We start from the raw sequence: 14,910 nt of genomic DNA on the forward strand, positions 1-14,910 counted from the left end.
TTCTAATATAAATCAGATTACAATAGATTTTACAAATCCTACCAATTCCCTAAATATCTACTCTCAAACAATGCAAAATGTAGCACATAAAAACTTAGAATTGCTCTAAAAACATGAATTTTCCTGTAGCAAATCAAGTAGCAAATTCCAACTTATTCCTTACTCCACAAAGTTGGCCCTAGGCCACAAATTTGGCACAATGAAAAGACTGATTTGTCTTCTCCAATAGTCGCAACCCTTTGGAAGATATTTCACCATCTCAGTTATGCAAGTCAATGGGAGTGTTTGTTCCCAATGATCAATATAGCAACTACAGAAACCAATTGGCTCCGCAAGCTATCCGGAAGAGTAGATGGCAACACATTCGATGCTCAACAATGAGGCTTCCCTCCCTATTTATTCTTTTCCTTCACCCTTCTAGAAGGAAATAAAATATTATTTAAGTGCACTCTTTAGAAGCTTCCCCCTTTCCAAAGTAATAATTAGTTGTACTTCTAGAAAATGCACTCTCTAGAAGCTCCCCCCTTTCCAATACAATAATTAGTCGTGCTTCTAGAAAATTAAATTAATTAAATATAAAATCACCTTTTAATTTTAATTTATTTAATTATTTAATCAATTTCTTTTTATTTCTCCACTTAGCCTTCGGAGAATGTAAAGGCTAAGAACTCCACTAAGATGCTAAAAAGATGGGGTCATTACAAAAAAGACAATATCAGATTTTGATGATGAAGTTGATGCAATTGATGTAGGGGTTTTTCCAACCAGTTTTTCTTTGAGGAAATCATAGAGTTGTTCAGGAAGTAAAAGGATGGGAATCTACACTTTCACCAGCTAAATAAATCCATAGTCAAGAATCAACATGCCATGTTCAAAAAAAAATGACTTAATTTAATTAGCTACAAAAAGAAAAGGTATTAAAAACTTCAATTTGTAGTTATTTATACACAATCATAGGTCAATGCCCAATGGTTCTCTAATTCAACATCTTAGAGGCCTTATATATTTTGCACGCATATAATAGTGAAGATATATAAAGACCCCAAAAGGCTTGGAGCGCAGTTAAGGATGCATTCTACACCATATCCTGACGATGTGGGTAAGTGTGCATACAGAGAGTCGAAGGCATGCAAAAGATATGCTTGATTTATAGAAGACAATAAGCAAATAAAGTACCCGATAAGTGGTTCTTTATGATTGATTTGTATCTATTAACTGAGATAGAATTGAGATGAGCGTAGTTAGACTATGATAGTAGATAGCCAAATGATGATGTCAGTGAGTGTGCAAGGTCAAAGGTCACACGTGTGAGAAGTCGTAAAGACTATGAGACAACAATGATTTGTAATCATGAAAAAATGTAATGTTTTGCAATATCTTAATGAGGTCCTATTATAATTAATTGGGAAAGCCTAATGGTTGACTCAAGGAATTATTTTGAGGATATGGTATAAAGGAAGGTTATTTTCCTTGTTGTGATGTATGTATTATAAGTGTGATATGCGAAGTATTTGGTAAATGCGAGTAAGAAATCCAATGGATTATTGGATGTGAAGTTGGTGATCTGGTATCGAGATCTAAAGAGAAGTCCAGTCAGAGGACAGGGAAGGCGCTATACAATTTTTATTATTCTGCAAGGAATAATACAAAGATCAATTGGACAATGAGTTCAGTGGTCTTGCCCCTAAAGCTATTTGGATAGTGGGTCCATCTGCCTTCTATAACTCCTAACAAGCTTGGAATCTCCTAACAGGGATTCAAAAGTCTCCTAACAAGAACTGATATGTACTGAATTATTTCATTGGCTTCTAATAGAGTCCATCCTCTAACAAGGAACATTTATATTAGAAATCATTTTGTGGGTACCATCCCCACCGAGGTTTTCCCTCTGATCAATAGTTTCCCTAAGTAACATATCTAGTGTTATTGCCTATGAGTATCTTCTTATGGTTGCTAATTATATTGTGCACATGCTCAAGGATTAATAAGGTTGATAACTGTTTTAATAGTCAGATAACTGATTGACCACCACCCCTCCCCCCCAGTTATCTTGCTTGACTTTACTTTCTAATAAAGAGATGTTTGGATTTTTGTTATGTTTATGTAACTAATTCATGTTTCTGTATGATATGTTTGCATGAAGAGGATGTCATATTACCCATTTGTGAGACCCATACAATGTTTTGATTCCCCCTTCATTGGTTGTTATTGATTAATATGATACATTTGTGTATGCGCACATGTATTGTTGTTGTAGTGCAGCTATGCAGCTATCAAGCATCGACTTCACCTGGTTTTACAAGTTTGAGTGTGCTTGCTTATTCTTGATAGAGGTTGCAAAGGGAGATGGTGCTAAGGCCCAATCTACCTAGCCTAGCCTTACAATCATATCTTATGTCATCTCCTCAAATTGTCACGTAGACAGCTCCAGATTCTTCTTGATCATATGCTTGCAATTGGTTTGAGTTTGTGTTTGATCTTGATGTCTTTGTGAGAATGTTTATTTGTTCTATAGCTTGCATGACATTTATTACATGCTTACAGTAGATTATTCATCATGGGTTTTTTTATGGTTTTAGGTTATGGTGTTCAATTACTGGATTTTATTAACTATTGAAATATTTTAAAATAATAATATTATATTTCCCTAATGTAATTTAATTACAATTTAAATAAGCTTTTAAGGTGACAGTAATCACCTTTGATTTATTATTAATGTTTATTTAGTATTATGACATTAAATTGCTCTTTTGATATAAATTAAGCACGTAATAATGTCTTTTGTGGGATTTTTACTATAGATTAGGAGTTTATCATTCAAATATAATACAAATGAATATTTATATATGCATAATATATGTGATTTTATAACTTCAAAATATAGAGTTTTAATTGGTTCTTTTATCAATTAGTGGGAATTTGACTGATTTTTTCTCGTCCATCCTTCAGGGAATTCTATCGGTTGCCTTTTAGTATGATTTTTGGAGCTTTTGTGGAAATGAAGAGTTTCTTTCTATGTCTTTTCAAGACGTTTTGAGTTTGGATTTGGGGGATTTATTGTGGATTCTCTGTAGCTTTGTTGAGGCTTCATTTTATCTTGAATTGATTTGGGAAGGAGAGGTGGTTAGAATTTAATTTAGTCTGAGGTTGTTGTTGTATGTCAGAAGATTAATATGCACTCATTTGTTGTTATCAATTCTCCCTTCCATCTTTTCTTCTCCGTTTTACTTGCAAGACTTCAAGTATGGACTCGAACCTTCATATTGGATTTGTTTTATTGTATTTAAAATAGAATTAGAAGTGTAATCATATCTTCTATTCTGTGATTTGAATGGATTTGCATCTCTTTAAGTAGTTGTTGTGATAATGAATTTAGTATCTTTTTTATCCTATGATTTGAATTGTGACCATCTTAGATTCTTGTTTAATGCTTCCATTCTCTATGGTTATGTTCTCCGTTCTTTGATTCAACACGTTACTGGGAAACTTTAATTTGTTCCAATCAAATGCTGCATAAACATGTATAAATCTGCAAGCGTGCCATTGCAACCATCAGCATTTGCCCTCTCTTTTCTTGATGACTTATCAACATTACGATCTGCATTTGGTTTCTCTTGCTTCGTGTCACCTCTGCCAACAAAGCCTTTCTTTTCTTGTGCATATTTATTGACATTGTGATCTGCTTTTTTTCAGTCATTACATTCTTCCTTGTGTTGTTATTTTTTTCCCAATTCAATGATGTTGTTTTAATCCCCTTCTACCAGTGCTTTAGACCATTCCCAGACTTTCCCTTGGGCATTCACATGCTTACTGTCATGTAACAGTTATATATGGGAGAAACCATTTCTTTACCTGCGCAACTACTCATAGGACCATTTTAAAACTGACGAGGATACCTGCAATAGGTATACATATTTTGGAAGCTTTGTTTATTGTTTGAATTATATGTCTGCATACCTGTCTTCCTGGCAGTGGCATCATTTCATATAGATTATTCACCTAGCATTTGACTCATTCTAATCATCAAAGTTGACATACACCATAGATTGATTGTTCAATGGTTGGTGTTTGAGTTAGTAGCATACCAATTAGCTCACATTTTGTTGAAATGTCCAAAATTGAACTAGCACTATTAGACTCCAGCTACTTGTTTGCAACTCACACACAATTTAAGTATCTTGACCGTGAACCAGAAAAGGAAAGCTTGCAAGTCGTTCAAAGCATTATTCGGTGGCACAGTTAGAGCCTCCCAATATTTTTTTAATACCTACCCACACACTCTTGATGTAAATATTGTATTAATAACCTTAATTGGCAAATTTATGTCATCTGTTAGTAATGGTCATGGGTTCTTAATTTATAGATCACTTCTTTTTGTGATAGTTGTTTAAGTTCTTTGGCAATTTCTATATTGGATTAAGTTTTTTTACGGAATACCATAACATCGAATGTTCCCATGGTATCCAGAATAAGTATTTAAAAAGCAAGAACAATTATATATGTGAAGTCAATCTGATTAGTGTAATCTGTAATCTATTATATAGTTGTAATTGTGTCTTTGTGTTTCTACTTCTATCATTCACATCTTTGTTTTGTCTTTTTCATCTTGTGTGACATTGGTGCTGCTTTTGCAAATCTGCATTTTGTTTCCTTCAGAATTTTGGCGTTTGGGTTTCCTATGAATACCAGAGGCATGGGATGTGGTTGTGTTCTCAGTTTTGCATATATTTAAGTGCCATCTTGATGTGGCCTTTCATGGTACTATTATTTCCTAAGTTGATTTGTGGAGTTTCATTGTTATACATTAGTTTGGCATATTTATGCAATTAATGGTTCGTGAGGATCCTATTTCTGTTCCTTGGTTCCTAATTGATGGAATGGATCCAAGTGATATAATATGCAATGAGTTATGATGTTACGAGAAATTTGGAATTTGGATTATGCTTTTGGAACCCTATTATTATGAGGCAGAAATGATATTCCTACTTTTATTTTGGGGTCTTAGTTGATATGATGGACCTATGAGGATTCTATTCTAGATTTTGAGCAGTTGTGCTCTTTTGGCTTTCAGTTTTAGCATTGGGGTGGGTTTTGAAGAGCATTGTTAGGATAGTACCTTGAAATGTGGGTCTGAGCCCTAAGAGGCTGCAAGGACACCCCATTGTGAAGTAGATAATCAAGTGATAACCTAATAAATGAACCAGGAGGAACAAAACATTAATCAAAATAAATATTTTTCCTCACCCATGGCTTTGAGTGCTCAAGTAGATTAAGGATGGGTTTGAGAAGTCTGTGGCGCATTGATCTAGCATATCGACTTCTTTGTCCTCATAGAAGGATTGTTGGTTCCATATGAATCCTTGCCTCAAGGTTGAAGTCTAGAGAGACTTCCAAGGTAGCACAAGATAGTGGGGAGCTATGTGATGACACTCTTCTAAATGTATCTTAGAATACCCACCATTTAGCCCTGTGGTTCGCCCTTGGTATCCCTTATGTTATCCTTTTGGGCTTCTCTTGGTGGTATCCCCTGTGATGATCATTATGGTATTCCTTTGCCATTGCATTGTTTTCGCATCCTTGTGTTTGTATGTCTGGTGTAGAGCCTTGTGTCTATCTCCTAGCATGGTAGGGTGGGCCTCAGGGTTCCACATGGTCAAGTGGTAGCTGCATTTCTCCATCGAGGTTTGGTGGATTGTTCAATAGTGCAACAAATGGGCTTTGTATGTTCTTTGTAGCTTTATGTTTCATGTGGATAGATGTTTTTCATTGGACATTGTATCATGCTATGTATCGTTGATGTTTGTATTGATGTTGAGATTGTATACTCCATGAAGAGTTGGATGTAATCATAATCATGTAAAATGGATTATGTCATTCGATAGTATAAAATTAGATATCATTATGAGTTCATATGTTATCTTGCTATGTTTGGAATAAGATACGAGAATTTGAATTGGTGTATACAATGAGCTTAGTTTGGATGTTAATCATGTTCTTTAGAATCATTGCATTATCGTTCAAATGGTTTAGCTATGTACTTGTATGTTGCCTAGTAGAAACATTGGGGAACCCTAGAGGACGTAGCTTAGTGTTTAGATGTTTTGATATTAACGCATGGTAATTAATCATTATTAATGTCCTTAATTTAGTTATTTTGGTGTGTAAATAAAATCATAATGTTTACGCTGATTTGTATTGTTTTTTTTTTACATTATGCTATGCTCTTTAGTAGTTTTGTGGTTGTCCTCTCAGGTTTCCTGGCAGCGCATTACACCACCCCATCGAGTTCTCTAATGTTTGACCAAATCTTTTCATTTGAATGACTTGTGGCATATTAAAAAATGAGGCAGTAATGCATTACTAAGATCTTGTGAGGGCATGTGATAAGCTAATGTTTCATTTTAATGTTGCAAAGGAATTTGCAGCTAGGGGTCAAATGTAGCAATATTAAGAACCCCAAACCCACTACAATAACTACTCCAACTACCAATAATATGTGGTAGGTATACACGAATTATATAAGATGCCCTCTATACTCAAAAATATCGTTTGCACTAACCTAAGAAAGTTTAAATTTTTGTAAGAAAAATAAATATACCAAAATATGAGGAAAATAGAAGCCTACGCTAACAATAGGGTAATGCATCAAGAGAAAACTATTGGAGTAAATTAATATATACTCATGCTTAAGTTTGGCATTAATAATTAATTAACACGTGCATTTAGTTTATTGGTAGTTGTATGGTTTCATCTGCCTGCCAATTCATTCCTTGTCTAATAAGAAAGGCATATATGTACATTACTTCATCTCAATATCACTATTCATCTTCCTAGTGAAATATTTCTCTCTATGAAGGTTATCCTACAAGTTGTGCTCCGCAAAGGTTGATTTCTCCAACAACAACTATGGATTGTCTAGATCATTTCAAACACTTATCATCAATTCATCTTCTCCCTTGTGTAATGCCCCGCCCGAAGATCCTTGCAACAAGGATAAATAAAAGCCAATATATTTATTTTTAACAAGCATGGAATTAAACAACATCAACGTGCAATCGACCATAAGATCGCAACGGATGACTTAACCAACCAATCTTGGCAACCAACGAATCTCCAAGCATCACTACTTGCTAACGCGTCACTACTTGCTAACACGTCCAAAACCCTTCAACTCTTGACCAACAAGTCCAGAGATACCTGTTGTTTACCCAAGCAGGATTTTTTGCAAAGATGTCAAGCGATACTTTTCTAGTATCGTACGACATTTCATAGTACTACCGGGCGATACTTTTCTAGTATCATATGACATTTCTCATAACTACTAGGCGATACTTTCAAGGACCGCGCGATAGAGTTTACTATTACTGTGCAATATTTTTCCAATATTGTATGATAGAACTTATAACTGTCGTGCGATACTTTCTAGTATCGTACGATATTTCTGCTTGAGGCGTGTGATACTTTTCCAATATCACCCAATGCTAAACCACTATCACCTAAAAATCTAAAGAAATAGCCCGACAAACAATCAAAAGGGAAAGAGTTAGAACCTCCACATCGAGGAGTACCGGGTCCACAAAATCGAGGCTTGAACACATGAAAAAATGAAATACAAGACACCATGCAACAAGAAAGAGAAACATCTATCCATCCAATCCATAACAACATGTGAAAGAACATGTGGAAGGCAGCATCGCAATGTACATACATGGTTCATAAACCAAACATCATATGAAGGAAAACATAAACATTTAAGCAGCAACGCAACTAAACTCGTGCTTGATTCCTCCCAACCATAATAGCATCATGAGACCTCAAAGGCCCTAGCCATCCCCCGAGCGTAACATCCCAAACTACTAACTAGATAGTCAGAGCTATCTTATAAGGTGTTACTACTACAAACGTAAATAACATCATAAGAACAAGAAGATCTAACATGCTAATTCATCAAAGCTTAGATACTCCAACTAGTAGTGAATGACATCATTTAACCATATGTTATAACATCATAACAAAGGTATGCGTCAAATGAAAATTAACATCATCTGAACATGATATCCAAGCATTCCAATTAAAGCATAAATCACAAGGAACATACTCCGGAAACCTGAAATACCAAGTGAACATCAGGCATCGGTCTCAACTGGAAATAGATTGTCTCTATACACCGGTCCCCAACAGGGGTATAGGTAGCTACACCTCCTAATCACATGGAACCCGCAAGTCCACTCCCATTGTGCCGATGGAGATAATGATCCAACCACAAACACACATAAAACACATGTCAATGGCTAACACTAATGCTAGATATTAAAAAGGAGTGAAACCAAGATCATGAGACAATGCAAATACAAGTCCTGGTCATGAAATACATGAAAACATGAAATACAAGACACCATGCAATAGGAAAGAGAAACATCTATCCATCCAATCCATAACAGCATATGAAAGAACATGTGGAAGGCAACATCGCAATGTACATACATGGTAAATAAACCAAACATTGTATGAAGGAAAAAATAAAAATCTAAGCAACAACGCAACTAAACTCATGCTCGATTCCTCCCAACCATAATAGCACCATGAGACCTCAAAGGCCCTAGCCATCCCCTGAGCGTAACATCCCAAACTGCCAACTAGATAATTGGAGCTATCTTATGAGGGTGTTACTACTACAAACGTAAATAACATCATAAGAACAAGAAGATCTAACATGCTAATCCATCAAAGCTTAGATACTCCAACTAGTAGTGAATCACATCATCTAACCATATGTTATAACATCATAACAAAGGAATGCGTCAAATAAAAACTAACATCATCTAAACATGATATCCAAGCATTCCAATTAAAGCATAAATCACAAGGAACATTCTCCAGAAACCCAAAATACCAAGTGAACATCAAGCATCGATCTCAACTGGAAATAGACTGTCTTTGTACACCGGTCCCTAGCAGGGGTATAGGTAGCTACGCCTCCCAACCACGTGGAACCCGCAAGTCCACTCCCATCGTGCTAATGGAGATAATGATCCAACCACAAACACACATAAAGCATATGTCAATGGCTAACACTCATGCCAGACAGTAAAGAGGACTGAAACCAAGATCATTAGACAATGCAAATACAAGTCCTGGTCAGACACTCTATGGGTCAACTATGTACAAACTCGATGGAGGGTAAGTCACTTGGCATCATAAAGCCCAAGCTAAATATCGTGTGGAATCAAACTCCCCAGGGAGGCCATCACACCATGTCCTCGAATCAACTCCGAGTGCTCACATTTTTTATTATTTTAGATTTATTACCCAGTAATTTATTTAGTTATCACTTATTTAGAAGCTTCTTCAAGTCGACCCTCTGGGAAATAGTCACCAAGGTTGCGAGAGAAGCCCCTCCATGGTTCTACCCTACATACCCATGCTCATCACACGATGAGTACCCATAGGAAATGCATATTCCCAACCCAACCTCAATGAACGTAACTCTACCGATGATAACCGGGAGATCAGGCCTCGTAAGCACCCAACAAATGCACACGCACATGCTCGTGTGTGGGCACACCAACAACACAAAGATCATAAATAACAAGGGTTGGATGAGAACACAAGCAAAATACCAAGTATAACAAAATCACTCAACCAGCCTATATTTGGGAGCACAGATTCTACACGAATCCCAATGAACAATAAATCCAAACATCATGACTAACTCCACCGGCCTAAATCTAGGAGTATGGGTTCTACAGGAATCCCAATGATGTAACCAAACCAAACATCTTGAACTCACTCAACCGGCCTAAATCCAGGAATATGGATTCTACATGAATCCTAGCATCTATGAAATAGCAACAAAGGTTTGATCAAAAACAATAACACCACGTACAAAATCACTCAACTGAACACAATCGAAAGTGCGGATTCAACGCGAATCTCAATGCAAACATAAAGATGCAGCAGCGGTCGAATTGACATCATACGGATAATCTAAATTCACGACCAACACCATGCCAAGAAAACCCGAGTAAATTGGGCAGCATGTAAATCGAGGTGAAAACCTCAAAACCCAATGTTGACGAAAATCAACAAAAATAAAACCCATTCTACCTTTGGGTAAATGATCCACATAAATTCAATAAAAACTGGGTTTGAACCCCGTATGCAAAAACGGCCAACATAACAGTGCAAACCCCAAACCCCCATCCCGAAAAATAGGGGAATGCTCATACCCGCCCAACTGGGTAGAGTTAGCAATCAGAAACAGACGATAACACTAGTTCTCAACCTTCTAAGAAATGGCTACCAAAATCAGAAGTAGAAATAGAGCTGAAACAGTAAAACGGGAGAGCACTATCTAACAGCCAAAAGGGCAAAAATAGGAACCTGAACAGTAAAATAAAAACCCTACAAAAAGTGTCAAAAATCATAGCAATCCAAGGTCTCCCCAAGATGGATCCAACGAGACCAACCTCGCGACAATCCCACACCTGTAGCTCCTACAGCGAACAAAACAATATTTCCTCTTGAAGAGGATTTGGAATTTGCTCTCAAATTTATATTTCAAAAAGCAAAGTGAGTAATTAAATTCCTTTTTGGATATATATTCATTTTTCGAGTGAATAATCGATTAAACTTATTAACCAGATCACCTAGTTAAACCCTAAATCCACCCAAACGAAAACAGGCTATTCCAAGTAATTGGAATTTAACTACGAAAAAGTTGTCGGGAATTAAATTAAATAAGATAAAGCCCAAAATTCCCTTAAACCAAAATCACAGGATTCCTTAATAACTTTCGTGACAATTGCGAACCTCTAAATGCACAGACACGCTCACGGGTTTAATCACATCATGCAAATGAGTTTGGATTTATTAAATCACCGGACGGTTTAATTTAAACAATTAAATAAAATACGTCGACCATACAAAGATGACATTGGCTAGATATGAACAGTTGAATCACTAACTCCATGTGCCACTGCCAAGGACATAAATCCTGCACACTGAACAACACAGTCAAGTGCAACTGTATATAATAATATAGTTGAAGCGATAAATGCATTAAATCACATTAAAATCATCTATTTAAATAGCTCATTTTGCATAAATTACTGAAATGAACAAGGTAAATATCCGTAGCACATAACTACTGAATCCAACGTGGACAATTCATTTCTAACTATTAAAGCATTTAATAATGGTTGTTAAATATAAAAAGGCACTTAAAATGCATAAGTGAACATGGTCAAATACATGACTAATCACTGCTACAGGAACTTAATCCAGTGTAGCAAGATAATAATACACAGTACAATCTCTGCACACATCTCAAGGTAATCATGGAACAACTTCATGATACCACATCAATCCTGGTAACCACTAGCACAAACCTCAATGAACCATCTAACGCATCATAATATCATAAATTGGCCATAAGAAAAATCAAAGCAACTAATACCATAACATAAATCTAATCACCTCAAGGGTGTAGATCACTCATGGTCCCAATCACGATCACTTCACAAAGAAAGATCAACAAGGTTGTGTCCATCAAGATGACTTACAAAAATCAAATGGGAGAGGCACTACACCTTGTATGTTCAAAATAACTTGAAACTCTAGATCTAGTCACAAAATAGGTAGCCATGAGAGCAAGCAAAGTCAACCAAGAAACCTTGCTAAAGATTATGAATTATCTTCACAATAGAATAGAGGAACAACATGGACCTAGTTTGTGACATTCTAGAGGAGGATTTATGGATATAAGGGTGTGAATTTATACACACAAATACATTTTTGGTAGAAACTACTCCTTTTATAAATAAGTGGAGATGATGATGAATAAATAATCATATGTAGGATAGTTTCCAGGGGATGTGGGAATCTCAAAAAAACAAAACTTTTGTGTCAGAAGACCCAACAAATGCATAACAACTAGATTAGGTGGGTGCCAAGTATTTAAGGAAAAAACTAAAAACCATAGAACAAAAAATTAAAGCACTGAAGCAACATTATCAAAATTTCATTACAATTGACAATAAATGCAAGTGGATCAAGAGCGAAAAAATGATCTTGAACCACCTTACAAGGCTCAAGTAGGCCAACTTGCAACACAAAGTACCATGACTTCTCATAGTCAATGTGTGACAAAGAAACCAAACCTTCTAGTGACTATTAAGGGTAAATATCAATCTGCCTTGAAGCTACAAAGAATGGGGGCTTCGATGAAATGCGTACATAGAAAATACACCATGTGTCAATGGTCCATAAAACATGAAAAGATGAAAGAAAGGAAAGGAGAAGCAAAAAAATACACACAATCAAATCCAGAAGAGAACTTGCTTTACAAATGGAGTGTGGAAATCTGATAATGTTAAAGGAGAAGCTATTGTCAACTCTAAAGGGAAAACAGTCCTTTAGGTAAAGGGAAAGCAAAAATAGGCCAAGGAAGTAACAAATAAAGAAGTGGCACTATGAAGATTGTGGTTGTCTGAAGCTGCATGAAGGCTAGTGGTGGAAGCCTATGAATGAGAACAATTCCTCAACAATAGGAGCCACAACAAATGGTGGAAATTGAGGAACCAACCCAGTCAAAATTAGAGGTGGTTGAAGAAATGGCATTGGACCTGACATTGGCTTGGGTTGGTGATCCCCAAAAGAAGGTACAATCCCTAGGTGTAATCCCCATTTTGCCATTGTTTTGTTTGTGAGTTTTGATTGTCCCACGAGTTTTGATTGTCCCATCCTAATATTTGAAATCTAGCAGTTGACGGGTTCAAAATATTTATTTTGCATAGTTTATTAGTTCATTAGAGGCCAACAAGGCTAGGGAAGATAACAGTTTTTTTTTGGTTTTAGCTATCAAATGGTAAAGTCTTTTTAACAACTTGGTCAAAGGTCCAACAAAATAGGGGCACTGGGACATTTTTCCAAGGTCAGTGATACCAATAAATCCCTCATTGTTTGAGCTAAAAACAAATAAATAAATTTAAATTCACTTCAATGATGTTTTGTTCACATTATTAGAAATAACTGTAAACATGGACTAAAATTTATTGCTTGGTTAGAATGACAAAGGTAACATTTTTTGTTGAAATGCAAATCAGGGTTGCAGTCAATGCTCACACCCTAGGATATCTTATCTGCTTAATCATATGATCATAAGAAATACACTGAAATATCTGTGTATTGCTTGGTTAAGAAGAACAAAGGTAATATTTCTAATTGATATGTAACCTATGGTTCTGATCATATTCACACCCTAAGATATTCATTAAATCATCAAAAGAAGCTTTCAAGGAGGAATTTGACACACCTACTACCACAATAACTGAGATGGAACCTACAAATCCATACACCTCTGAAGTATTTGCACCTTGTTTGTTTGATAAGACAGCTTTCCCATCTTTGTCATCATCCAAAATTGAGACAAATGCTCTCTCCCTAGATAATGAAAGCATGCGCCGTGGGCTACTGACTGATGAATCCACCATAATTGAAGCTCCCTCTGCAAGATTAAATAAGTTTTAAGTGTTTTGCAATATTTGTAAATACACTATAAAAACAAGGGATTTGCAATGAAGAATAATTTCACAAAGCAGTGCATCTGTTTTTTTAATTCATTTCTATGCAATCAATATTAAAAAGAGAGAGAAAACAAAGAAACTAAATGTTCAGAACAGAAGTAGAAGCAAGAAGATTATCAAGCAAGAAATGTTATCAAATTCCAAAAAAGTTTTGTTCTTTTTGCCCTAAACAAAGGCAACTAATATTATCAAATCAATAAAATAAGGGAATATATACTATGAATTAACATGTAAACATACAATGGGGGAAGTCAAATAATTTTATGATACTAAAACCTTGAAATAACAATCATTTGGAATATTGAATAACAAAATAACTCAATAAGAAGAAATGACCGAAATTAGAATAAATAAACTTCACTCAATAAGTCACTTCCTTAAGTACTAAAATATTAAATATACTTATGTAACATGGGAATGGAAAGGATTAGAAGCACCAATACTAACCTAGACATTTCCGAAATGACTTTAAAAAAACTCTATTTCTTAACTTCGAAAATCTACTTATGTCTTGAGAAACCAAAAAACGAGTACCTCACATGTAGGTTATTTAGCAAAACATATCACAATGTAACTAGTAGAATACTTGCTTGATATTAACAGAGACTGAGAGGTTGTAATATTCTGAGCTATTACCTACAGCAGTTCAGATAAATTCCAAAATGTTCTGACCCTGAAGTCTGGCAAATGCTGTGTTAATTCTGTGAAGTAATTCTATCAAACAGTCACAAGTTCCTATAGTAACTCCCAATCTGCCTAAACCTTTCAATGTATTTAAAAATCCAGTCCAGTTATAGATAACAGAGATAAACATTTTGACAAACAGTTGTCCAGAATTCATTTACTGCTATTTCCATAGAAAATATGAGATTTAAATTCTGTTACTGTTAATGCACTAGTGCTGGTATGAGATGATTATTATAAATGCAAAGCAGTCTGGAGCCCAGTCAAAGTCTTAATAGATTATAACATAAATACAGATTCAATCAACGCAACTTAATGCACTGATAGATAATACCTTACATTCCCAATGAGTGCTAGCAATAACTAATCATACCGTGGTCATACATATGTTGGTAACACTCACTGTCGCTGTAATCATCCAGGAGAAGTCTCAGTGCACACGCCTACCCAGTAACCTGTTTGCAAGAAAGAGGATGATATCTGCTGACTGTATATAAATTTATGGCGTTGCAGAATTCCCGTCTGCCTGTGACTCTTGTTGAGTTTGATACTGTTGTGCTGTAAACCCTTCTGGAGTAGAAGTTGACTACTATTCCACGTCTCTTACTGGTGTTTACTGCTCATATTCTGACTACCCTGT

The 14,910-nt window shown here is 35.7% G+C and overlaps 1 protein-coding gene across 12 annotated transcripts in view; it reads right to left on the minus strand.

Annotated features, from left to right (window-relative positions):
- LOC149548289 (phosphatidylinositol N-acetylglucosaminyltransferase subunit P-like) overlaps positions 1-14,910 on the minus strand; it is a 170,276-nt gene that overhangs the window by 126,154 nt on the left and 29,212 nt on the right. For 6 of the 12 annotated variants that reach the window (XM_089792355.1, XM_089792354.1, XM_089792352.1 and 3 more), the window contains one exon: positions 13,316-13,507. In XM_089792355.1, coding sequence (XP_089648481.1) covers positions 13,316-13,493 — 178 coding nt within the window. In that variant the 5' untranslated portion in view covers positions 13,494-13,507. Of the gene's footprint in view, positions 1-13,315; positions 13,508-14,643; positions 14,814-14,910 lie in introns of those variants that run through there. The other 6 variants (XM_089792363.1, XM_089792362.1, XM_089792356.1 and 3 more) reach the window with 5 other exon arrangements.

This window comes from Cupressus sempervirens, chromosome 7 (assembly GCF_028749045.1).
Source record: "Cupressus sempervirens isolate cs-2001-9-10 chromosome 7, ASM2874904v1, whole genome shotgun sequence".
Lineage (NCBI taxonomy): Eukaryota > Viridiplantae > Streptophyta > Pinopsida > Cupressales > Cupressaceae > Cupressus > Cupressus sempervirens.